Source organism: Emys orbicularis, chromosome 3 (assembly GCF_028017835.1).
Source record: "Emys orbicularis isolate rEmyOrb1 chromosome 3, rEmyOrb1.hap1, whole genome shotgun sequence".
NCBI classification, from domain to species: domain Eukaryota; kingdom Metazoa; phylum Chordata; order Testudines; family Emydidae; genus Emys; species Emys orbicularis.
In genome coordinates this window covers 100,377,639-100,401,588 of record NC_088685.1, presented here as the reverse complement: position 1 = coordinate 100,401,588, position 23,950 = coordinate 100,377,639, and the positions used below count along the sequence as shown (strand labels likewise).

The window sequence follows — 23,950 nt, the reverse complement described above, 5'->3', positions numbered from 1 at the left end:
ACAAAAGTCCCTTTGATGTGGTTTTTCCACTACCACGAATCTTTTCTTGTCTTGAAAGCATTTAATGTCTCCTCTTGTTCTCTCGCACATTGGCACACGGTAGCCGGGTGAAACATGCTTCAGGGTGTTGCTGCTGCCCTTCAGACCCAATTCTGCAAATTAGCTGGCACTTGCAGTACATTCCACTTTTAAATATTACGTCATTCTTCAGCAGATGTCTCCTCCTACTGCAGACTTTGTGAAGAAAGTTTCTGTTCCAGTTTTCCTGATTGTTCGTGGTCCGCTCCTGGTTTTTCTCTATACATAGTAGTTTTTAATTTCTTAACTCACTTCTGTCAGATAGGAGACATGCCCATTCCCACCGGACTTAATATGCACACTGAAGTTTCCCATTCTACCTTTAGTCTCCCCAACTTTCCTTGTTATTGACCGCTCTTTTCCAGAGTAATGATGTTTCTGAAAGGGAAGTGAAAGAATATGTAAACACGGAAAGTAGCATTTATCTTTAAACATCTTGTTTCTGTTATCTGTGCTCTTAGCCTTTTCCCCTTATCTTTTGAGTTCTTCAGTTAAGGGGGGCTGATGAATGCTATATTCTGAAGAACTGTTCCACCAAGAGAAGCCTACTGATATCCCTAAACATGTTCATAAAGACTCGTTAGCATTTTTCATTTATTCTGTGCTGCCACACATTACTGACTCGTATACTACTGCTATATAGGAACATTAGCCACTGAAAATTCAGTATTAGTCTGTATTCATAATACCACATTTCATATTTTCTTACTAATCCCAGTCTGTTTCATGGTGTGTGGTTTTTAAAAATTCCTTGTGTCACTATACATTCTATCTTTGATGCTGCCTCTGTCATTTAAGCCTGAACAGAGCTCCCGCCCCCACCCAACATTTTAGTAGCCTGTCAGACAAATAGAGTAATTTCCCCCTGGATCCTTAGCTTGAATTTCTTAGTTATTTTACCTTTCAACTACACCGGATGCTATATTCCTCCTGGTTTGAACTTAGTTCTGCCTCACTTAACTAGGTCCTCTAATGTACAGTAGCTAACAGTCATTTAGTCTGCACTATAGTTCTTGCAGTTGTCATCTATGTAGGCGCTCCCTAGGGATGTCTTATTCCACCTAACATTGGACCACAACATATGCTCTGCTTGGGGATTCACTGTCAGATTCTCTGCTGATTATCATGCTCAGAGTCAGATCATTAACCATGTATAATGTGTTATGATCCCTTTTTCCACCTGCTGCCATTTTGTAGTTTCCTAGTAAATTGCCATAAGAATTGCTTTATTATAACTTTAAATTTTGCCTTGCATGCTTCCTGGTATGTGGTAACTTGAAGGGAGTCCTCAGGTTTTATGTGATTTAAACATATGTGAATTAGCCTGATTAAATCAAGATGTAGTTTATAGAAGCACACCCTTGTGAACTTCCTTACCTCATTGTCCTGTGGTCATGGTATATCCAATTCATCCCAAGTGCCCATTAGAAGAATATTTGAATGTCATTGTTAATTGATTGATGAGTAGACTCGAATTCTCCCTCGTTGAACCAGTCTGATCTATTGTATTGGCCAGCATAATGCCCAGCAAATTTATTTGCTTGAATGGCTAAAAACAAATCTGAGTTAAATCAGTGGGATTTAATAATCCTATATGTTTGACTTCTTTTAGAGAAATGTAAAGTCATCTTTTGCTGAACATAAGTGCTTTGAGATCTTGCTCAATTTTGATGTAAATTCTTTGTGCAAACTCTCTCTTCTCCCCCCCCCCAAAAAAAAACCAAAGCAAAACTTCAAAGTTTTAGGACCCCAACATATGCATTATAGCTTCTCTCACTCTAAGCAAGTGTGTGTGCCTTGCTTTCCTCACCACTTCAAGAGCCTCTGTCCCAGTGGATTCTATTAAATAATTCTGCATTCAGGAAGTGTAGTTTTCTCTCAAACACCTTTTTCTATTTTAGGGCACACATTGGTCCAGACACAGTAGCTTTAAAGTGGGCAGAGATAAGTGGGGAATTTCCCTGTGCAATGGAATTCTGCTGGTGGAGATGGATCTACTGAATCCTATACCATGCCTCCCAGCCCAGCCTCTGGCATAAGGAGGAGGGAGAGGCATTTTGGGGGCAGGGCATGGGCCAGAAAGGGAGGGGAGGGGTAATGACAGGGCAGAGTTCCACCATGTCCAATCCTCCTCTGGTGTACAATCCCAGAAGGACTTTAGGCCAGTGATGTAAGTGGTTGAGCCAGTGCCTGGTGACTCTGAATCAGGCAACCACAATTGGTTTCCTGTGGCCCACTCCCTTCGCCATAGCATCTGAGCCCCCTTCAGATGTAGTGGAGAATCAGAGTCATTAGCTTTATTCAACTTAGCTTTGTGGCCATGCTCTTGCTGAACTGTTTTGTTTATCGGGAAGCTGGGCCTTCCATTGGTTTGCTATAAATCTCTGTCCTTCTCCTGAAAGACCAGTTGTTTGAACTTTATGGGAGAAGGGCTATGTTATTGTGTGTGGGGGGGGGGAGGGTGTAATTAGAGAAGCAGGAGAAATTCTACAGAAACAGATAGAGAAGGAGCAAACAGACAGACAATGTGAACAAGCACAGTGTGCCCCTGAGAAAAGCCTAGAGGGGAGAGCTATTTGAAAGGGTTTGGAGCTATGAGCAAAGAAACTTCATCCTGTTTGGTTCCTCCTGTGTTTGGAGAGACAAGGACTTTGTACATTCTTTATCTGTATCAAAGGTACCTGACTCCATCATTAATTTCTCATCCTACAGGAAACACCTGGAGGGCCCAGAACTTTGGCCACTTAGGTCAAAAGTGGTAACACAAATATCTCCTTCACTTTATCAGTTGTGATCCAAACAATATTTAAATCAATTTTAAAGCAAAACATGTATGCTGAAAGCACTTATTTATGAGAGAGGATTTATTAAAAGCCTTGAAATTTCTGCTCACTAGTTGTTGTTTTTTTGAAGGGCAAGTAAAATGTTTTTTTCAGTATAGTTGGTTCCTTGTGGTGAGACAAGTGAATAGATTATGTGCAAGACTGATTAAAATCTATATGTAGATAGCTTTGCTAAAGTATAACAACAACAATATCCCACAGGCCCTTGTTGGATTGGGGCCTCATTGTCCTGAGCGCTGTACAAGCATACAATGTGAAAAGTTCCCTGTCCTGAAGAGCCTTACAGTCTATGTAGAAAAGACAAAATAGCGCTAGAAAGGCAACATATACGGAAAATGTTAAAAATACAAAACTAGTTAGTTGCATTTTTTCCTTTGAGGATTTTTTATTTCATTTCCCCGAAACCATCTGCTACAACCCTGGCCCCTCTCGCAAGCCAACCTTCCTTGTTATTGATGTTCAAAATGTTCTCCTTTCATCTTACCCCCACCCTCCAGCAGTTGTATCTTTTTCCAGAATGAACAGGGTCCTGAAAGTATTGGACTGTACTGTTTCCAGGTTCTTTAATCCTTTCTACCATAGAGGTGATGCTTCCAGAGGTGTGATCTTCAGCCACCCACCACTCACTGCTGCTACTGTAACCTCTGCAGAATTTCTTGCTCTCTGGGGATGGCCTGTCTTCTCAGAGGTGATAGGGGCTGCTGCCTGGTGGAGGAGGGCAATTATAAGAACAAAACGGCCATACAGGGTCAGACCAAAGGTCCGTCCAGCCCAGTATCCTGTCTTCCGACAGTGGCCAATGCCAGGGGCCCCAGAGGGAATGAACAGAACAGGTAATCATCAAGTGATCCATCCCCTGTCACTCATTCCCAGCTTCTGGCAAACAAAGGCTAGGGACATCATCCGTGCCTATCCTGGCTAAAGCCATTGATGGACATATCCTCCATGAATGTATCTAGTTCTTTTTTTGAACCCTGTTATAGTCTTGGCCTTCACAACACCCTCTGGCAAGGAGTTCCACAGGTTGACTGTGTGTTGTGTGAAAAAATACTTCCTTTTGCTTGTTTTAAACCTGCTGCCTATTAATTTCATTTGGGGGCCCCTAGTTCTTGTTATGAGAAGGAGTAAATAACACTTCCTTATTTACTTTCTCCACACCAGTCATGATTTTATAGACCTCTGTCATATCCCCCCTTAGTCATCTCTTTTCCAAGCTGAAAAGTCCCAGTCTTATTAATCTCTCCTCATACGGCAGCCGTTCCATACCCCTAATTGTTTTTGTTGCCCTTTTCGGAACCTTTTCCAAGCCCAATATATCTTTTTTTGAGATGGGGCGACCACAACTGCCCACAGTTTTCAAGATGTGGGTGTACCATGGATTTATAAAGAGGCAATATGATATTTTCTGTCTTATTATCTATCCCTTTCTTAATGATTCCCAACATTCTGTTTGCTTTTTTTGACTGCAGCTGCACATTGAGTGGATGTTTTCCGAGAACTATCCACAATGACTCCAAGATCTCTTTCTTGAGTGGCAACAGCTAATTTAGACCCCATCATTTTATATGTATTTTATGTGCTACTGGGGCAGAGATTGGAATCTAGGGAGAGCTGATAATGATTAGCAGTGTTTGGGCTGAAATTACCTACTTACATTTCAAGGATGTAAACATCAAGAAAGGAGTATAATTGTGCTGGATTGTCTAAACTGATATGACAGAATGATGGTATGAAACCGATAAAAGAAAATCTTAAACTGACTATCAGGACAAAAATTCCTGATATCCCTTGCCCATGTGGGAAAAACATAGAGTTTAAAGAAGTGCGAAGTTTTTTACAGAATTTTATCGAAAAATTATATACCTGCTATGAAATTCTATAAAATAACTATTAAATATTATCAGGAAAGAAGTTATTAAATTCTATAGGTTTATAGAGTATATAGCTATTAAATTCTATTAAATTCTATGCAGCTTATTGATGGGTGAGGTCCGTGGAAGTGTCTCCCAGTAGAAGTGAAAGGAGACTCATTGCATCAATGATTTCAAACGAGAAGGGACATAACTGTGCATTGGCATAGGTGGGCTTGATGGTATAGTTGGTTGTGATTTTTTTCATCTTTGATATCTATATAATATCAGCCAAGCTAAAATAAAATAATTTGTAGGCTACATTTATCATATACATGCCCTCGAGACATTCCATTTCAAATCCAGATTGGAACTTTCCCAAAATTTGGGGCTGTTTGGATGTAGGGTTTTGGTTTGGTTGCATGACATTGTTGTGGGTTGTCTTAAACCTCACTGAAACTTCATTTAAGATAGTTGTAAGAATCGACTAAGTTCCTTTATGGAACCAGGTTCCTGAAATAGTAAGGGCCTTTGTGATGATTTGGAAATCGGTTTGTACAATTTATGAATTCTGTGGGAGATTGTGAACTCTAGTATGTGTTTTTATCAGACTGCAAACTCCATTTTGAGTGTGAGGGCTTGTTGTGTTCCCAGTAGTCTCTTTACCTCCATGTTAGGCTGAAATTCCGAGGTGTAGTGGAGGGTCTATTGAAATACAAATATCCTATACAATGGACTGGTTCCCAACAAGAAGAATTTTACTGTATTTTCAGGGGAGAGGTTGCCTAGCAATAAGGGCACCTCTGGGGACTGACCAGGAGGTCACCTGACTAAGGATCTGATCTCTTCACTCTCTTCAGCCATTTTCACCTGCTCAAGATGACAGAAGCTGCTGCACAAGCCTTATGAGGCTGGGGGACCCTCCCTACCCAAGCACAGATGTCCCCAAAGGAATCCCAGAGCTAGAGTGAGGGGCATTGGATTCATGATGTTTGTTGTTTTCTACATGATCTGTACCTTCTGCGTATTTTTCATACTTAAGTAAGGCGCAATAACATCAGCGCTAAAGTCATGTTGAACGCTCTGCAATGCTATTCTGATGTTTTTTCTGAGAGCTGGAACAGTTTCCTGGTACTTTCTTTTTTAGAAGTTGCACCCCCAGACCCATCTGGCCTCCCCTCAGTGGTGGTGAAGCGGAACTGCCTCTATCCCCTGACTCTATTAGTGGCTTGATCTTTTAGTCGCTGCGGGAGGTGGGCCATGGCAGAGCAATAAGTGAGCAGCTGCTCTTGCCCAGCAGCTTCAGGAAGAAGGGACTGGCCAGCGGTGGCAGCTTGATGGAAGGCACTGCTGAGTTAAAGCCAGCTGCTGGTGGGATGTGGAGCACGGGGCGTACCATGCTTCAGCTCCTCTCCAGAGCTGCCAAGTACACACCTGCCCAGGGGGGAGAGGCAGGACCTAAACCGCTAGCTGCTCTGGCTGGCAGAGTGACTCAGAGGGTAGCCAGGGATATTAGGCTCCTGCTCCACTCATACAAGAAACAGAATGGGCTGCATCACTCTGAACTGCTGCTGTGCCGGTTTCCCAAGGCCAAGTCCTGGCGCTACTCCTGCTGCCTTCTGGGCACCTGCTGGTGCAAGATCTGCCTGAGCAATCTGGTACTTCTTATTTTACATGCTGTACTTACCACATGCCCCCTGAGAGGGTTAAACTGGAATCCAAAAGGCTCAAACCTTCAATGGGATTCTGGGAGAGGGGGGTGTTGTTTTTTTTTGAAAACTACAGGAGGTGTCTGAGTAGCCAGCCCTGAGCCCGGGTGCTAGGCACCTGGGCCACATGATCACAGCTCTCTGGAGGGGCAGCATTCCAAAAGTATGTCTACAGACTGCAAGACAGGGATAGTGCCTGGACACTGTTCAGTTTATGGAGGTTTAAAACTCCCGGGGATTCAATGGCACAGATATCTGGTGAGTTGCCAGCAGAAGGAGCCCAGACATATCTGTGACAGCCTCCAACCAAAACACAGGGACATGTGACCACCCAAAACAAAGGCACATGTCAGGCTGCTCAGGAATTTGAACTCTGTGAGCTGAGGGGCTTTGCTGAGTGTGGTTTTAGTGGCAGGGTGGGGGGTGAGAGAGAGAAGTCAGAAAAACACCAGAGAAGGCAGAAAGGAACACAGAAGAGGCACTGGGAACATGGACATGAGAAAAGCTAAAAGAGCTTTGGGGCTAATTGCTGACTGGAAAGGGGCTTGGAATGGAGAGTAAAGACGCTATCTCAGGCTATTGGAGTCCTGCTGTGTTGTAAGTAACAGGATTACATTTTTAAAAAAACCTGACTCCATCACCAGTGTCCCCTCCCAACTGGAACAACCCTCAAGACCCTGAATTTTTGGCTAAATGCTCAGGTCAAAAGGAATAGCAATACAAACTCCGCAGACACAGTTTGACTTCTCTCAGGAGAGGGAGAAGAGAAGAATTGGTATCCCGCCAGAGATTTTTGTGTTTTAGGCAGGATAGAGACTGTTGTCCAACTTAAAGGCAGATTAAAAGCGGTAGTGGTAAGGATGATTATATGCTTCCATTGACTCAAAGAAAAAGCATATGGCACATAAAATGGTTTAACTATCAAGATCTAGAAATGGTCCCAAAATTTATAGAACACTGACACAAGTGCCTGCAGCTCTGGAGTAGTTATCAAGTGCTTTAAGATAGTTGCATTTTTTTTAATCAGCTGCTTATGGCATGTTGTTCTTTGCTACATCCACCATTATTTTCAAAAAAGGAGAAAAATGCTAGCTTAGAGCATGCGGCATTACTACTTCTGACCCCTCTGAAGTGAGTGATCCAAGGTTATCAAATCAGACAGCAGAGGAGTAAAGGAATCAGGAAGAGTGCAGGGTGCAGCCAATCCTTATTAGCATAAATCCACACTAATTTTAAATTGAGTTTTTAAAACCTAATTGAGCAGAGTTTTCGAGCTCTGTTCAGAGTGAGTGACACATAAATTGAAACAATATAGCTACCATGAACCTTCTAATGAGCAGTGAGCACTGCTGCTTTTCTTTTTGCCCTTTTAAGAGCTCTGACATTAAAAAGAACAGTTCAATTAAGAGATCATTTCAAATCATTTGAACACTGTGACTGGTTAATGGTGTCCCAGTGCAAGATATATGCTAAGGTGAAGCCAGGGTATTTGCTTCAACTTTTATTTTCTAAGTGGGAGATCACTTTCTGGTTGCAGTGTTGAGTCCACTGGTGATTAAAATTATTTAAAAATATAGATAGATATACATGGGGATAGACTTTGCACACCTACTGGAAAAGCTGCATTCACTGCACTCATATTGAAGAAGAGTAACATTCAGAGAATTTTTCAACCTATCAAAATCCTCCTTCAATGAAATTTGAGCAAATTACACTTTTTAATTCTTTTAACTCCAATGTAATTCTAACTTTCATCCAGCCTGCCATTATCTTATGTTTCATTTACTGCAACATTCTCTTCTCTGGTCTCAATAAATGCAATTTTGCCCCTCTTGTATTCATTCAAAATGCTGTTCCAACGATCATTTTCCTAGCCCATTGCTTTGATCATGTCACCCGGCTCTTTGCATACCTCCACTGGCTCCTTCTTCTCTATCACCAAATGTAAGCTACTTGTCTTCACTTAGAAGGCCATTCACAGTCTGTCCGCACTGTCCTTATCTCTTATATGCTATAAAGATGTCAACTTCTGCCTCTGATCCGCCAGTGGTGCTGGCCTTCATAGTCCACTTGTTAAATTTTCAAACAAACACCTTCGTGCTTTCTCAGATGTTGCTCCTCATGCTTGGGAGGAGTTACCCATAACAGCAACAAAGTCACCACACTGTCCGCCTTCAAAACTCTCCTTAAAACTCTTTTGCTGTGATCCCTACAACAACCCGACAACAGTTAGGCTGCTGGTGTACTGGGACCGGAGCCTATCATGCTGACCAATATCGTCTTATTGTATCTTTGTGCTCCCCCAGGCTGTCTATAGCAGGGTTTCTCAAACTTTTTTTGCTGGGCCCCCCTTTGAAAATATTTCAGGCTGTGACACCCCCCACCCCAACAAAAGTGATAGAAAATTACTATAGTATTGCCATCCTTCTGCGCTGCTGCTGGCTGCTGCGTTGCCTTCAGAGCTGGGCGGCAGGAGAGTGGTGGCTGCTGACCAGGCTCCCAGCTTTGAAGGCAGCGCTGCCACCAGCAGCAGCACAGAAGTAAGGGTGGCAATACCATGCCTGTTGCAGGGCTATCCCCCTAACATTTGTTTCCTGGCATTTTTCCACCCCTTCCTCTCTCTCCCCCCCGACATTGCACTCTTGGCGGCTGCCCTGCTCTTCTTGTCCTGGTTACGGCTCAGATCTTGTGACCCCTCTACAATAGCCTTGCGATCTCCTTTTGGGTCTGGACCCCTAGTTTGAGAAACACTGGTCTATAGTCACCTGTTTTCTCTTATACCTAGATTGAAAGTTGTAGGGCAGGGACCGTGTTTGTGTGTTCAGTGCCCAGTACAATGTGGTCTTGGTCCTGTGTGCTCCTGCAATACAAACAATAATTAATAAATAATTGTTAGTAAAAAGTAGTAGTATACTTAAAAAAAAAAAAAAATCAGTAATGGAGGGTCTGTCAAGGGCTGCATAGTCTATGGCACTGTGCATACAACAGGAGCCTGTAGTTTTTAGGTTGCCTGAGCTTAAAGCTCAGGGGAACACTTTCAAAGATAATTTAAATGGGCACATTTTGAGTTGGGTGATTAGACTTTGTTAATACTGTTTGGGGCATCCTGCTTTAGAGATCTAAAGCACAGTGAAGGCCTAAAGGAACTGTATAAAGGAGACAGACACCAGCCATTCTCGAACCATTCTAAATCCTGAAGATAAGGGAGCGATAACTCATTAATGCAGTCAGCAAAGACAATTCTAGGTTTTGTTGTGAACAGTAAATAAAGTTGTTAAGCTAATTAAATTTCTGTGTATTGATAGTGAGGCAATTCCATAACTGTTTTAAAGTGCTTCATTATTCAATTTAAAATTAGGAGCCCAGTTAATTGTGTTTTTCTAGCATTGAGCATGCAGAGCAGCATTAATAAGGGAGTTGTAACATTTGGAGACTAATTTGTTTTACAGTACAGGCTATGTAAAGTTCTTCACTGTCAAGGAGAATGAGTTTGGAGCATTAGAATTTAAAAACATTGGAGTCAAAATGAAGGAAGTGCCTTAATGTAAGGAAATTCTACTTTTGAAGCAAAAAATGCATTGCATTTTTCAGAAACCTATATTTAGGGTTTTTTTAAAAAGGGGATTAATCAGTTGTATTCTGCAGTAAAATCCCTCTGCTGGAGAAATAAATAACATTCATGGAAAGGTAAAGAACACTTCTTAAAAGCATATTTTAACAAATGTTAAATCCTTTTATTTTTCCTCTTCTACTGCCATCCAACACTTCGCAGGAATAGACTCATTGAACTAGCTGAATTGCCTTGCAGTCTTCTGTAATACCGTATTTCAAAATTTCAGTCTTTTAGTCAACATAATCTACACTTTCGTCATCTTTAGTGTTTCTTAATAAGTGGCTGACAAGTTGTACGTGCTGGGAAAGAACATGATTTTCCTTCACCTTCCTTCTCCCTGGGCTGATGATCAGAACATAGATTGTAAGGAAGCTTCGACAAGTAGAAAGGAAGGAAACTGCAGTGTAGTTTATTTATTTTAGTTAATATAAAGTTTGGATCTGGCGACTTAAAAATAATTTATCATTGTGTAGACTATCAAAACGTTCATTTTAAGTCTGATTTAAACTGAGGAAATAAACAGCTAGAGAATCTCGCTTTCAAATGCAATGAGCTAGCTAAGAGGAGGAAAGAGATACGTATTGCATAGTGCTTTTACTGTAGCTTGAGTAGTAGTGGAACGTGAAGTCTTTAAGTGTGTAATAGCTGTTCGGTATTATAAGCGTTAGTAATACTGTTGATAGTTTGCATTTCAATGGTGCCTTCCATCTGTGGGTCTCTTTGAAAACATTAGCAAACTAAGCCTAACTTCACCTTTGTGAGGTAGGTATTCTCCACATTTTACAGATGGGAAAACTGAGTCACAAAGAACCTATGATGTACCAAAGGTCATCCAGTGAGTCAGCCACAGAATTGGCAATAGAATCCAGCTCTCCTTACACCCAGTCCTGTGCTCTTACCACGTGATACAATTTCAGATAACTATCATATAAGAAAGGGATATTTGAGAGTTGTGTTAATGTACGAGATGGTGGCTTTAAAAAGAGGCGGTATCTGAGTATATTTTTGTAGTATTTCAGATCAGAGTTTTCTCTTCTGCTGGAGATGCATTTTTTTCTGTTTCATTTGGCAATATTTCCTAGTTTTCTTCTGCAATCTGAGCCATGCCTGTGGGGGTAGTTGGAGGTTTCACAGTTGACTCAATGCCATCTCTGACATAACAGCAGAAAAGGAAATTAAATTGGTCTTCTCAATATAAACTTTTATCATGAAATAAAGGAGAGAGTCAGTCCAATAAAATTGCTGTTGATAAAGATGATGGAATGCTCTTCATACCGGAATTTTTTTGGATTGAGGGGAGCGGAAATCTGTCAGGAGTATATAAATGGTAGCTTTCAGACAAGGTTGTAATGGGGTGTGGGAAATGGTGCATTTTGACTGCTATAAGGCAGAAAAAACTAAGATTCATGTTTCAATGTGTTAATGGTTAAAAATGAATAGTTTTACAGTGAGTCTGAGGCAGCACTAACAGCTGGCTAATTTACAGCAGTATGTTTTTTCATTAGGAGAGGGCAGCTCTTTATAGAGAACCTAACCCCGTACTAAGACCATAAATGTTAGATGTAAAATGAAATGATCTAGTACATGCCAGTAGCCCAGAAAACATACATATGCAGCTTTGACTCATTTCCTTTCCCCCTTCTTCTTTTCTTTTCTTTTTTTTTTTTTTTTTTTGCCAGAGGCTCTAATTTTATTAAATTCCAATTTGCTGCCTTAATGGCCCAGCAATATTGCTTCGTGCTCAGAAATTCTGAGTTTAAGTTTTGGGTGGTATTTCTTATTCCTGGGGTTGATTGGTTAGTTGTACATTTCTACCTGAGGTGGCGATTTGATAGGAGTAGGCAATGCTGATGCAGGACAGATAATTGCCTCTGTTGATGAATGAGAAATGATGCTCACAGTTTCAGAAACAGCTGCATCCACTTGTACTAGGAGGGGGATGCTGTCTGTGGGAAAGAGATGGTAACATCTCTGCTGGAGCTAGAGCTAGTCAAATTTTTTTGAACTTTTGAGTTTTCAATGAAATTTAAAATTTAATTTTCATTGGGGGTGAGGAGATGGAACACAAACATTCACTTGAAAATTTTGCAGTTTTTTGTCACCCATGGAACTGATTTGAAATTTTTTTGATATTCAGAAATGGTGTTGAAGTTTTGACATGTTTCAAAAATTCAAAAATCGGTAAACATATTATGAAAAATTCCTGTTTTCCATTTTTTTTTTTTACAGCTTTTTTTCAACCAGCTCTAGTTGGAGGGTGATTGATGTCAGGCAGTGCAATTTCAGGAAGTGGGTGCTTGGTGCATAAGAACTAGCATAAAAGGGCAAAACCAGTATCCAGAAAGCTGTTGAAAATCCAGCAACTCTGTGCACAAGTTTTTGTATAACTTCTGTTTACAATGGACTGATAAATTGGTTTTAACTTTACAAAGTTTAGTAAGCTGTCCCAGTGATGCAACTCTCACAATGTGATGCTGCTACTTGGAAAGCTAGGATCTCCTGTGAAAAGTTCCCATTATTGAACAATGCAAGGTGGATGTGACGTGCTTGGCCTCTTGGGGTATGTCTACATTGCAATTAAAAATCTGTTCCAGCTGACTTGGGCTTGGGCTAAGGGACTGTTTAATTGCAATGTAGATGTTTGGGCTTGGGCTGGAGACCAGGCTCTAGGACCCTGCAAGGTAGGAGGGTCCCAGAGCTCAGGGATCCTTAATTCAAACCCTGCGAGCCTGCGTGAGCTGGCATGGGCCAACCATGGCTTTTTAACTGTAGTGTAGATATACCCTGGGAAGGGCGGAAGACTGAACGCTTCCCAACTCTAGAGGGGAAACTCTTTGCTAGACCTTTCCATCATGGAAAACTCAGCATGGCGAGATTGTGTTTGGATGTTTTAAAATATATTTGTTGGTACTTTTATGTCTTTGTCAAGAGGAAAAACACTCTTATAAGATATCTTTGCACTGTTTTCTCTTATTTATAGCGACGGAATGGAGAAGATATTCCAGTCGCCCAAACTAAAAATATCAATCACAGAAGATTTGCTGCTACCTTCAAGTTGCAAGAGGTGACAAAAACTGATCAGGATTTATATCGCTGTGTAACTCAGTCAGAGAGAGGCTCTGGAGTGTCCAATTTTGCTCAACTTATTGTGAGAGGTAAAGTTGCAAATGTTTTCATTTTATGAAATTAAATACTCTTAACATCAATGCATCATATTTACATTTTTATTTAGCCAACAGATAGCACAATAAAATTACAGAAATCCTCATAAAATAAAACTAATGAATGTGGCTGTATAGTTTTGACAGCCTCGTTTCTGACAAGTGCTTTCCATATAATGGGATTCTATAAAAAGTCCTAATAATGCAATGCTTGTAAAATACCATATTCCTTTCCACTATCTTCTAGATAATATTGGTTGAGATGAATACTGATTAACATTTAACAAATAATTTTACAGATATGAAAGTATCTACTGTAATAAGTTAATTTTTACTTCTTAATGTTTTGTGGGGTAGAGGAGAAGCAATGGTGTATTTGCTCAACCCCCATCCCAGAATACTTTAAATACTTTAAATGAATTTCAGTCCACTCAGAAGCATGGCAGCCTGCTGCAATGCAACCATGACTTATGCTTGGGGAGTGGGAGGGTTATGTTTTAATTAAGCTTGATGGCCCAGAAAGAAGGGATGTGAAAATTTTCTCTTTCAGTTGGCCTGTTGTGATCCTGTTTCCTGACTTCAGGTGACCTTGTTGGTTTACTTGCGCTTACCAAGTCTGGCAGTGGCTTAGAGTTTGTAATTTGGGGTGGTGGGGGATAAGGAGGCACTTGGTCTAGTCGTGAGAACACAGGACTGAGATTCAAGACTACTCGGTTCAGTTCCCAGCTTTGCAATTCACTTGCTATGTGGTCTGGGGCAAGTCATTTAACATTTCTGTGGCTATCTTTACTCAACTGTTCAATCACCTACTCACACATTTGCAGTGAGGCTTAATTAATATTTTTGTAATGTGCTTTGAGACTCCCAGGTGAAAGGTGATTGAGAAGTGCAAAGTATTATTATTACAAAAACCATCATTAATTGGGCCCTGCTACTTCCTTGCTGAACAGCCATCAGCTTTGGTAATGTTACCTGCTGTTTTGTACAGTAATTAGTCATATTGTTTCTTCTAGTGGATCACTATATAATTTCCTTTTTTAATGTGATAAAAGTAGTCCTGTGGCAACATGAAAACTTAATTTTTGATATAACTAAGAAACTAAAACATACGGACATTTGCCCAAGAAATGACTGATGTTTTTTAGTTCTTTCCAGTACAAGAAAATAGTAAAGTAAAATAGTTTTTAAAAAGTTTTGGAAAACTCAAGTTAAAATATTGAAGTCCAGAGTAAAACTCAGCTTTATGACCCAATCTTAGCTTGATGGTAAGTAGCAATCTAGTCAATACAGACATTTTATATATATAGATTCTATTATTTTAAAAGTTCCGGTTTTAAAAAAGTATATATTGCACTTTCTAGAGTTAGAAGCTGAAGAATGTTAGCTATTTTGTTCTATTTTAGTTAAATTTCTTTAATTGCTCTAACAGTTTTTCTACCAATGCATTGGTCTATTGGACATCAGAATAAAAAATGGGTGTATAGGATTTGTTGCTCACTGTTATATTTGAAAAACAATATACCGTAATATATTTTCTTGTTTGTCTGGATAACCACCAAATAAATCTTGTTAGCCAAAAACATACCCTTGGGGGTCAGCTACCCTGGTGTTAAAATTGTGCTGAAAATTAACCATAATGACAGGTCCTATATCTCAGTGGCACTTTAAAGCTGACATCCTGCTACATGGATACAAAAGACGGTAATTTTAAGGGAAATTTTTGGGCCACTGATATGAATTACCTTTAATAAGAGCTGGCATAGTATTGCCCATTGTCAAAGATGACCCAGGGGTAAGAGTTTATTAGTGCATTTCCTCCTAAACCGAAAGTGACAGGGCTTGCTTAGGGCCTTTTTGTTGCTGTTTGTAACAAATGAAAATTTCACTGTGGAATTCTTATGCTGAAGAGTATTGATCTGTGTTTTCTCACAGCCAGAGGGAAAAAAAATACGGTGAAACACAATTTACTTTGTCATGACTTTAGGATTGCTTCCAGATCATTCTGAGTAATGATAATGTCTTCAGCTTGTAGAAGCCAAACTTTATTGACAACACTGGTTATTAGCGAGCGAGAGATGAACAGCATCTGTTGCTCAGTGCATCAAAATTTTGGTGTGTGTGTATATACTGTATATGTGTGTAGAATACATACTTTAATATAGATGTGTAAACAAGGTGCAGTTTACTACTCAGCAAGGTATTTTAATATTGATAATGGAAATTCCAATTTTATAACTTATTCTATCCAAATCACCATCTGCAAATCAGCATCTAATTATTCTTACAAGGAAATTATCTCTAGACTTTATTACCAGATTTTTTTGGCACCACTTTCAAAGATCCTCTAAGAAATTCCTTGGCTGTTTCATTTCACTTTCATTAAGTTTTGTTTCACAAGAAAGACCAGTATAGTGTTTTCAATTCAATTACAACATTTTACCAGAGGTATTTCCAGTCAATAATTTAATGTTGAAACCTTTACTTTGAGTTGCGCTTCAGCTCTCAGCTCAGTAGCTGTGTTGTATTGATTTTAATTGGTTTCTGTGGCACAGCTGTCAGTCTTGTGTATTTTCCTTCTACAGGAGGTTGTGTACAGTTTCAGACAATAAAGTTACCTAACTGAAAATGTCCCCCAGTCCCATCTTCCACTTCCACTTTCATTTGTTCCCTGGTAAAATTGCCAATGCCCAGAAGACAATATGTAGCCTTGTGCAGATGCCTGTTTTGGGGGGGTTGAGTGTAATATGGGGTAGGAGAGGGGAGAGAGCTATGACATCTAAATGCTAGCTAGGGTGACCAGATGTCCCGATTTTATAAGGACAGTCCCGATTTTTGGGTCTTTTTCTTATATAGGCTCCTATTACCCCTCAACCCCTGTCCTGATTTTTCACATCTGTGGTCTGGTCACCATAATGCTAGCAACTGGGGAGGTTAGCTCCTTTCTTTCTCACTACAAAGCATATGGGTGAACACCGAGGCTGAAACATAGGCTTGCATTGTTCTGGTTTTCACAAATAATGCACCTGAGTATTATGGTTTCTCTAGAGTATTTCACATAGTATTTCTCGATTTGCTTTCATTTAAACTAGCTACATGTCATTCAGCAGGTTGAGTATGCAAAATTTCTGGTACATTATTAGATGTTGCAAGATAAACAGGATCCACAATATCCTTATTTCACACAATGGTTCTTGCACAGATTACTTTGAAGAAAATGTTGATTAGTGTGAATCTGCTAGTCATGGAAGAGAAAATTTATCAGGGGAATACATATGTCCAGCTGCAACTTTTTAAACTGATCTATAGATAGTTCCATCATTTGTCTGAAAGAGATTTGATGATTTTATTGAAACATTTTTAAGTGTAACTTTTACTGAAGTCCTATCCTTGGTCACAATTATGGAAGTTGTTTTTTTCTAATGGCAAGAGTTTAGTAGATTTTTTTCTTTTCTCTTCTCTGTTCTATCATCCCAAATTGAGATTACTATGTGAAGTCGAAATGAGTGGCTTACTTCTTGTTTCATAGCTGCAGCATGCAGTGATGTTAACCTCCCTAGCGCCCACAAGTTAGGGACATTACAAATATAGACTGCTTTCCTCAGGATGTTCGTTGTATTCCGACCACCTCAAAACCATGCTTTTAGAAGTCAGAACAAAGTGAATTCCTGTTTCATTGGTTTGTTTTTTCATATCAATAAAGATTTTTCCCCAGGCTTTTTGCATTTGATTAAGTTCTTCCATCAACTTGTTTCGGCTCATAAAGGGGACTTCCCCCCCATGTTACTAAAGGGGGAGTGATAAAGTGGTTTGAATATCTCTCTCTGAGTGAGCCTAGTGGATGTTTCTCTCAAGTGTGTGGATTTCTTCCCTATAGACTTGCAACTCAGGTGAATTAAAGAGGAGGTTTGGTCACTTATATAGCAGAATTTACTCCACAGTTGAGCTCAAAGGAATCCAGTTTCCTATTATTGTGGTGGATGATTTCTCTAGTGTCTTTCAGGCCTGATGTCTTCCTAAATAACTGTCTAGGAATAAATTCAGACAACCAGTGGTCAGCTACTAATAAATGTCTGACAGAACCCTAGAACTCAAGGGCACCATTGTGGGAGAGTGGGTCTGTGAGGCCCACCGAGTCTGGGCCTTGACTAACCTTTTGGTTGGGGAAAGTGTGTGTCACCCTTAGCCAAACTGATGTTTATGGAATGAACCCTTTTACATTTAAAGTAATTTTTTCCCCCAAAGGTTCACTGCACTATATAAGTTCATGCTAATTGGAATTGAAATGTGTATGTTGCCTTGTCGAACAATGTAGAACTTTTATTAATTTTCATTATAACATGGTTCCTTATGAGCAGGTACCACTATGTTTGTATCCAAAATTGGATCAATTTTTTTTTAAAGTTACCTTATTTCTAAGGCCACGGAACTAAGGCTTGTCCTGTAATTTTATGTATTGAATTGTTGGTGTTTAGAACAGCCATGGCTGAAGTAAGGGTGTCTGGATAATTTTGCCAGGAGGGGGATTGAATATATGCATTGGATTTTAGTCTCCAAAGGCAATATGTTTCAGATAAGATTCTATATGGAGAAATCTTTTAGTGGTGTGAAAACACTGTATTAGATTTCCCATTTGGGGCTGTGCTTATCTCCTAGGAACTGCACCATAATCTTTATTATGGTGAAAACAAGAGTCCAACTGTAAGATAGTTTTGTCTTTCTTACCTGAAATCCCTTTAGGGATTTTATCTAAGAAACCAGTAGTTAAGATGATGCCTCTGATGATGCTAACACAGCTTGATGATGGCACTGGCATCTGGAAAATACTTCTCCTGGGAATATTTTTCTTTTCTCACTAGAAGTGTCTGCATTTCTTCCATATAGGAAAGTTGTGGTATATTCAGATTCTCATTGGCAAGTTAACTAGTGCCCAGTTTATCTGGGGAATACATTAAATCTCTGAACATGTCATTCTTTGTGTCCTAATTCTTGCCACCTGGTCTATTTGTTAAGCACAGTGGTAAGTTTGAAAATATTCAATCTGATTTCATGAAGAGTACTAGGTGACAAATTGAGGAAAAGGCCTGAAGTGGCCTAAATGATGTTAATATACCCCCTGTTTGCAGTGGAATTAACTCCTTTAATACCAGATTGGTGCATAGAACTATGGTTCTGTTCCTCAGTGTTAAACTAGAAAAATCTCCAGCTGTCTGCTCCCACAATAACAGTTTATTATCTAACTAAATGAGAAGGGATGTGATTCAAAGATCTAAGTCCAGACACTTCAAGACATGGCTGTTTGCATCTAAAACCACAAACTACTCTGTATTTTACATCCTAGAGGACTGGAACAACACTTCAGATGGACAAATCAGCTTTTCTAGTGGATATCCAAATTCGCTGTCCAGGGGAGGTAGCATGGTTGAGTGCCTAGAGCATTGAAGTGGGACTTAGGAGAACTGATTAGTCATTGACCGACTGTATGATCTTGGGCAAGTCTGTTTGTTTGCCCTTCCATCTCTTTTCTCTCTTTTTTCTAGTTTGACTGTAAGCTCTTCAGGGCAGGGATTGTATCTTATGTGTATGTGCACTGCCTAGCAATGGGGTCTCAGTCTTAATTGGGGCCTCTAGCTGTTAGTATAGTAAATTATAAAGCCATACATTTCTGTAGAATTTAAGCTTAAGTCAGCAGTCAACTCTAGTGCATTTGCTGCCACTTACAGCTTCCTCCAAAGCAGCCACAGAGTGAGGTCAGCAAGAATCATGCCAGTTTTATTGGTGCTTTTCAGTTCCTGGTGAACTCCAGTGCAGTTGTTGAGTCACGCCAATTTCTCATTGTTGCTGCTTTTGGAATCAGGAGGAAGACCCAAAAATGGAGCCAAGGGGAAGGATACAATACCAGGGACTTCCCCTGTTCTCAATGTTCCAATTTGGAGGAAGGCTTTGGAGAGGGAGAAAGGAAGGAGAGAGGTATTTCTTTCAGCAGCCATAGAGGAGTTTTGGGGAGTGCTTTGCATTGTTACAGCCCTGGCTGAGTAAATCCTTGTGCACAGTCACCAGGTTGTTGTATTAGACTGAAACTTTAGATCCCACATGCTTTTTAGCTTCCTGAGTCTGAGCTGTTTCCAGACACTGTCTCCAACTCTGGTCCTTCAGGCATACACCTTGGATACAGACTTCAGACTGCTGGCATCCCTTCTTGGGATGTAGAGTCCTGTAGCTCAGTTGCCCGAGGCAGGGCTGGCCTTACCATGAGGCGAACTGAGGCGGCCGTCTCAGGTGCCAGACTGGGGCGGAGGGGGCGCCACTAGGACCCAGAGTGTAGAAAATTGTCTGCTGCTGGTGCATATGTATTCTCTCTGCTCTAGATGCACAGAGATGGTGGAGTGCTGTGCTGGAGGAAGGAGGGCACAAGAGACATAACAGGCAGGCAGGAGAAAAGGTGAGAGGCAATAACAGAAAGCAGCAGGAGCTGCAGGGAGAGAGAGGAGGAGGAGCCTCTTATGTACCTCTCTAGCACCCCCAGGAGCCTGGACTGATTAACACCAGTTTCTCAGGGAGCTTCCTGTTTCCTGCTGCTTCCCTGAACCCACATGAGGAGAACAGGCAGTCAACTGAAGTAGTAGGAGCCAGTTAGGCCCTTAAGACACTGATATCTTCCCTCACTCAGGCCCTGCTACCAGCCTCCTTATTTGTCCCCTTCAATTGAGTGTTGAGAGCCATATATAGTCTCTTTACTGGCAAAATGTTCTGAAAAGGCTTATTGCCATTGTGAGAATGCTTGCTACCCAAAACCTAGCACTGTGTGACACTTCAGATCAGGTGTGTGTGCCAAACAATGGAAACTTCCTTAAAATTGTGGCGCTGATGGCTGAGTTTGATGCTGTACTCCACCCAAAAAAATTTACATACACCACTACCTTGGAGAAACAATTGAAAATGAGATCATACAGTTACTGGCAACAAAAGTCAAACAGAAGATTGTGGCAGAGCTGAAGTCAGCAAGATATTACTCTGTTATTCTGGACTGCACACCTGACATCAGCCATACGGAACAAATGACTTTAATGGTGCGTTTTGTAACAACAATAGAACCTAGTGAAAATGTCCCTGCAATGGTAACTGTCAGAGAGCATTTTCTAGAATTTATTGACATTGATGATACTACAGGAGCTGGTATGACAATTGTGCTTCTTAAAAAGCTGGAAGATACGGGCAGCACAATATGGGGAGAAGGTGACCAGCCCTCTGTGGAGAAAGAAGTGGTTCGGGACTATTTAGAAAAACTGGACGTGCACAAGTCCATGGGGCCGGATGCGCTGCATCCGAGGGTGCTAAAGGAGTTGGCGGATGAGATTGCAGAGCCATTGGCCATTATTTTTGAAAACTCATGGCGATCGGGGGAGGTCCCGGATGACTGGAAAAAGGCTAATGTAGTGCCCATCTTTAAAGAAGGGAAGGAGGAGGATCCGGGGAACTACAGGCCAGTCAGCCTCACCTCAGTCCCTGGAAAAATCATGGAGCAGGTCCTCAAGGAATCAATTATGAAACACTTAGTGGAGAGGAAAGTGATCAGGAACAGTCAGCATGGATTCACCAAGGGGAAGTCGTGCCTGACTAACCTAATTGCCTTCTATGATGAGATAACTGGCTCTGTGGATGAGGGGAAAGCAGTGGATGTGTTATTCCTTGACTTTAGCAAAGCTTTTGATACGGTCTCCCACAGTATTCTTGCTGCCAAGTTAAAGAAGTATGGGCTGGATGAATGGACTGTAAGGTGGATAGAAAGCTGGCTAGATCATCGGGCTCAACGGGTAGTGATCAATGGCTCCATGTCTAGTTGGCAGCCAGTTTCAAGCGGAGTGCCCCAAGGGTCGGTCCTGGGGCCGGTTTTGTTTAATATCTTTATTAATGATCTGGAGGATGGTGTGGACTGCACTCTCAGCAAGTTTGCCGATGACACTAAACTAGGAGGCATGGTAGATACACTAGAGGGTAGGGATTGGATACAGAGGGACCTAGACAAATTAGAGGATTGAGCCAAAAGAAACCTGATGAGGTTCAACAAGGACAAGTGCAGAGTCCTGCACTTAGGATGGAAGAATCCCATGCACAGCTACAGACTAGGGACCGAATGGCTAGGTAGCAGTTCTGCAGAAAAGGACCTAGGGGTCACAGTGGACGAGAAGCTGGATATGAGTCAACAGTGTGCTCTTGTTGCCAAGAAGGCTAACGGCATTTTGGGCTGTATAAGTAGGGGCATTGCCAGCAGATCGAGGGACGTGATCGTTCCCCTTTATTCGACATTGGTGAGGCCTCATCTGGAGTACTGTGTCCAGTTTTGGGCCCCACACTACAAGAAGGATGTGGAAAAATTGGAAAGAGTCCAGCGGAGGGCAACAAAAATTATTAGGGGTCTGGAGCGCATGACTTATGAGGAGAGGCTGAGGGAACTGGGATTGTTTAGACTCCAGAAGAGAAGAATGAGGGGGGATTTGATAGCAGCCTTCAACTACCTGAAGGGGGGTTCCAAAGAGGATGGAACTCGGCTGTTCTCAATGGTGGCAGATGACAGAACAAGGAGCAATGGTCTCAAGTTGCAGTGGGGGAGGTCTAGGTTGGATATTAGGAAACACTATTTCACTAGGAGGGTGGTGAAGCACTGGAATGCGTTACCTAGGGAGGTGGTGGAGTCTCCTTCCTTGGAGGTTTTTAAGGCCCGGCTTGACAAAGCCCTGGCTGGGATGATTTAGTTGGGAATTGGTCCTGCTTTGAGCAGGGGGTTGGACTAGATGACCTCCTGAGGTCCCTTCCAACCCTGATATTCTATGATTCTAGTGAGGCTGCTGAATTTTGTAATGTAATTCAAAGCATCTATGTATTTTTCTCTGCATCAATGGCAAATTTGGAAGCAACATCTGGGAACATCCTCTCTGACACTGAAACCACTGAGTGCCACACGATGGGAAAGTCGAGTGGAGGCGATAAAGCCTATCAAACACCAAATTGGGAAGATAGATGATGCCATAGTTGCCATTATGGAGGATAATGCTATGACAGGAACTGTTCGTGGGAGAACAGTGGCAGAGGGAAATGGAACCACCAGAAACATACATAACTTCAAATTTCTGTGTGGCTTAGTGTTGTGGCATGACATACTGTTTGAAATAAATGTTGTAAACAAGAGACTCCAAGGTGTTGACCTTGATATATCTGGAGCAATGGAACAACTGGACAAACCAAAGTCATACCTACAGTCTTACCGGTCAGATGAGGGATTTCAAGACGTTCTGAAGAGTGCACAGAAGTTGGCAGAGGAACTTCACACTGAAGCTATTTTCCCACCCATTCAAGAATACAAGAGTCACCAAAGAAGACGACATTTTGATTACGGGGCATGGGATAATCCAATAAGAGAGCCCAAACAACAATTCAAAGTTGAATTCTTTAACCAGGTGCTAGATTGTGCAATACAGTCAGTTGAAGAATGTTTCATGCAGCTCTAGGAACACAGCAGTATATTTGGGATGTTGTATGATATTCTAAAACTCCTCGCTATACCTGAAGAAGACCTACACCAGCAATGCAGGGCACTACAGAATTGACACATGATGACATGTGTGATATTGATGCGAGTGATTTAGGTGATGAACTGAAAGCCCTTTCAAGATACATTTCAGCAGGATCAACTCCAAAGGCTGTTCTGGAATATATGTGCACAAATAAGATGACCACCCTCTTTCCAAATGCTTTTGTTGCTCTGCGCATACTTCTAACACTTCCTGTAACACTTGCCAGTGGAGAACGCAGCTTCTCCAAGCTGAAGTTAATAAAAACAAACTACACTCCACAATGACACAGGAGAGGCTAGTTGGCCTTGCAACCATCTCAATAGAGTATGAGCTGGCCCAGACTGTGGACCTTCAGGAAGCAGTTCAGATCTTTGCAACCAAGAAGGCATGGAAAGCACCACTTTGATTATTCAAACAGATAAAAATGCCAGTGTTTACTATGCAGACAAGAAAAGTTACATTTGCTGTTCAGGCGTTTGAAAGTTAAGTGTTACTTAAAATTTTTGAACAAGGCATTTTAAGTTGTTAGTTCTCCTTTATTGGGGTAGGTAGCAGAGCAGTACCATGAGAGGAGTAGAACAGGAAGAAGGCAGAATTTAGACCTTTCAAAGTTTTGGCCCAAGAGGGGGGAATGGGGGCATCATTTGAGCTCCCCGCCTCAGGTGCCAAAATCTTGTGGGCCAGCCCTGGCCCTAGGCACCAAGACCACTGGTGACCCCTTCTCTCCCAAGTCTCCCTGTAACTTAAGCCTTTGTGAGTACTTTGGATGATTGTTACTATACCGTTGGGGAGTTTGTGATATTTAAAGCAAATAACACAGAGGCTTTGCAAATGCACTTTTAAACACACTTTCTTAAAATATAGAAAACGAGAGAGAGAGAGAGAGAACTGTGGGAAAAGAGCACAAGAGATGTACAGATCTGTGGGAAATAATCTGCCTGAAACACCCTGCCTCAGTTTCCTCATGCTTCCTGGGAACCTTTTGGGCGGGAGTCCAGGACCTACATCTGCTATCCTGCTGATCAGTCTTCTCTTCTGGTTCTGGTCTGTCTTCGCTGTAAACAGTGTATCCTCTTTAAAAGCAGAGTTTAATACCTTGTCTCTTTCAGTCCTTCCCCTGGGTTTTT

The 23,950-nt window shown here is 41.3% G+C and overlaps 1 protein-coding gene across 1 annotated transcript in view; it reads left to right on the top strand.

Annotated features, from left to right (window-relative positions):
• Positions 1–23,950, top strand: part of PTPRK (protein tyrosine phosphatase receptor type K) — a 585,126-nt gene that overhangs the window by 296,389 nt on the left and 264,787 nt on the right. The window contains exon 6 of the mRNA XM_065401786.1: positions 13,074–13,248. Coding sequence (XP_065257858.1) covers positions 13,074–13,248 — 175 coding nt within the window. The remainder of the gene's footprint in view (positions 1–13,073; positions 13,249–23,950) is intronic.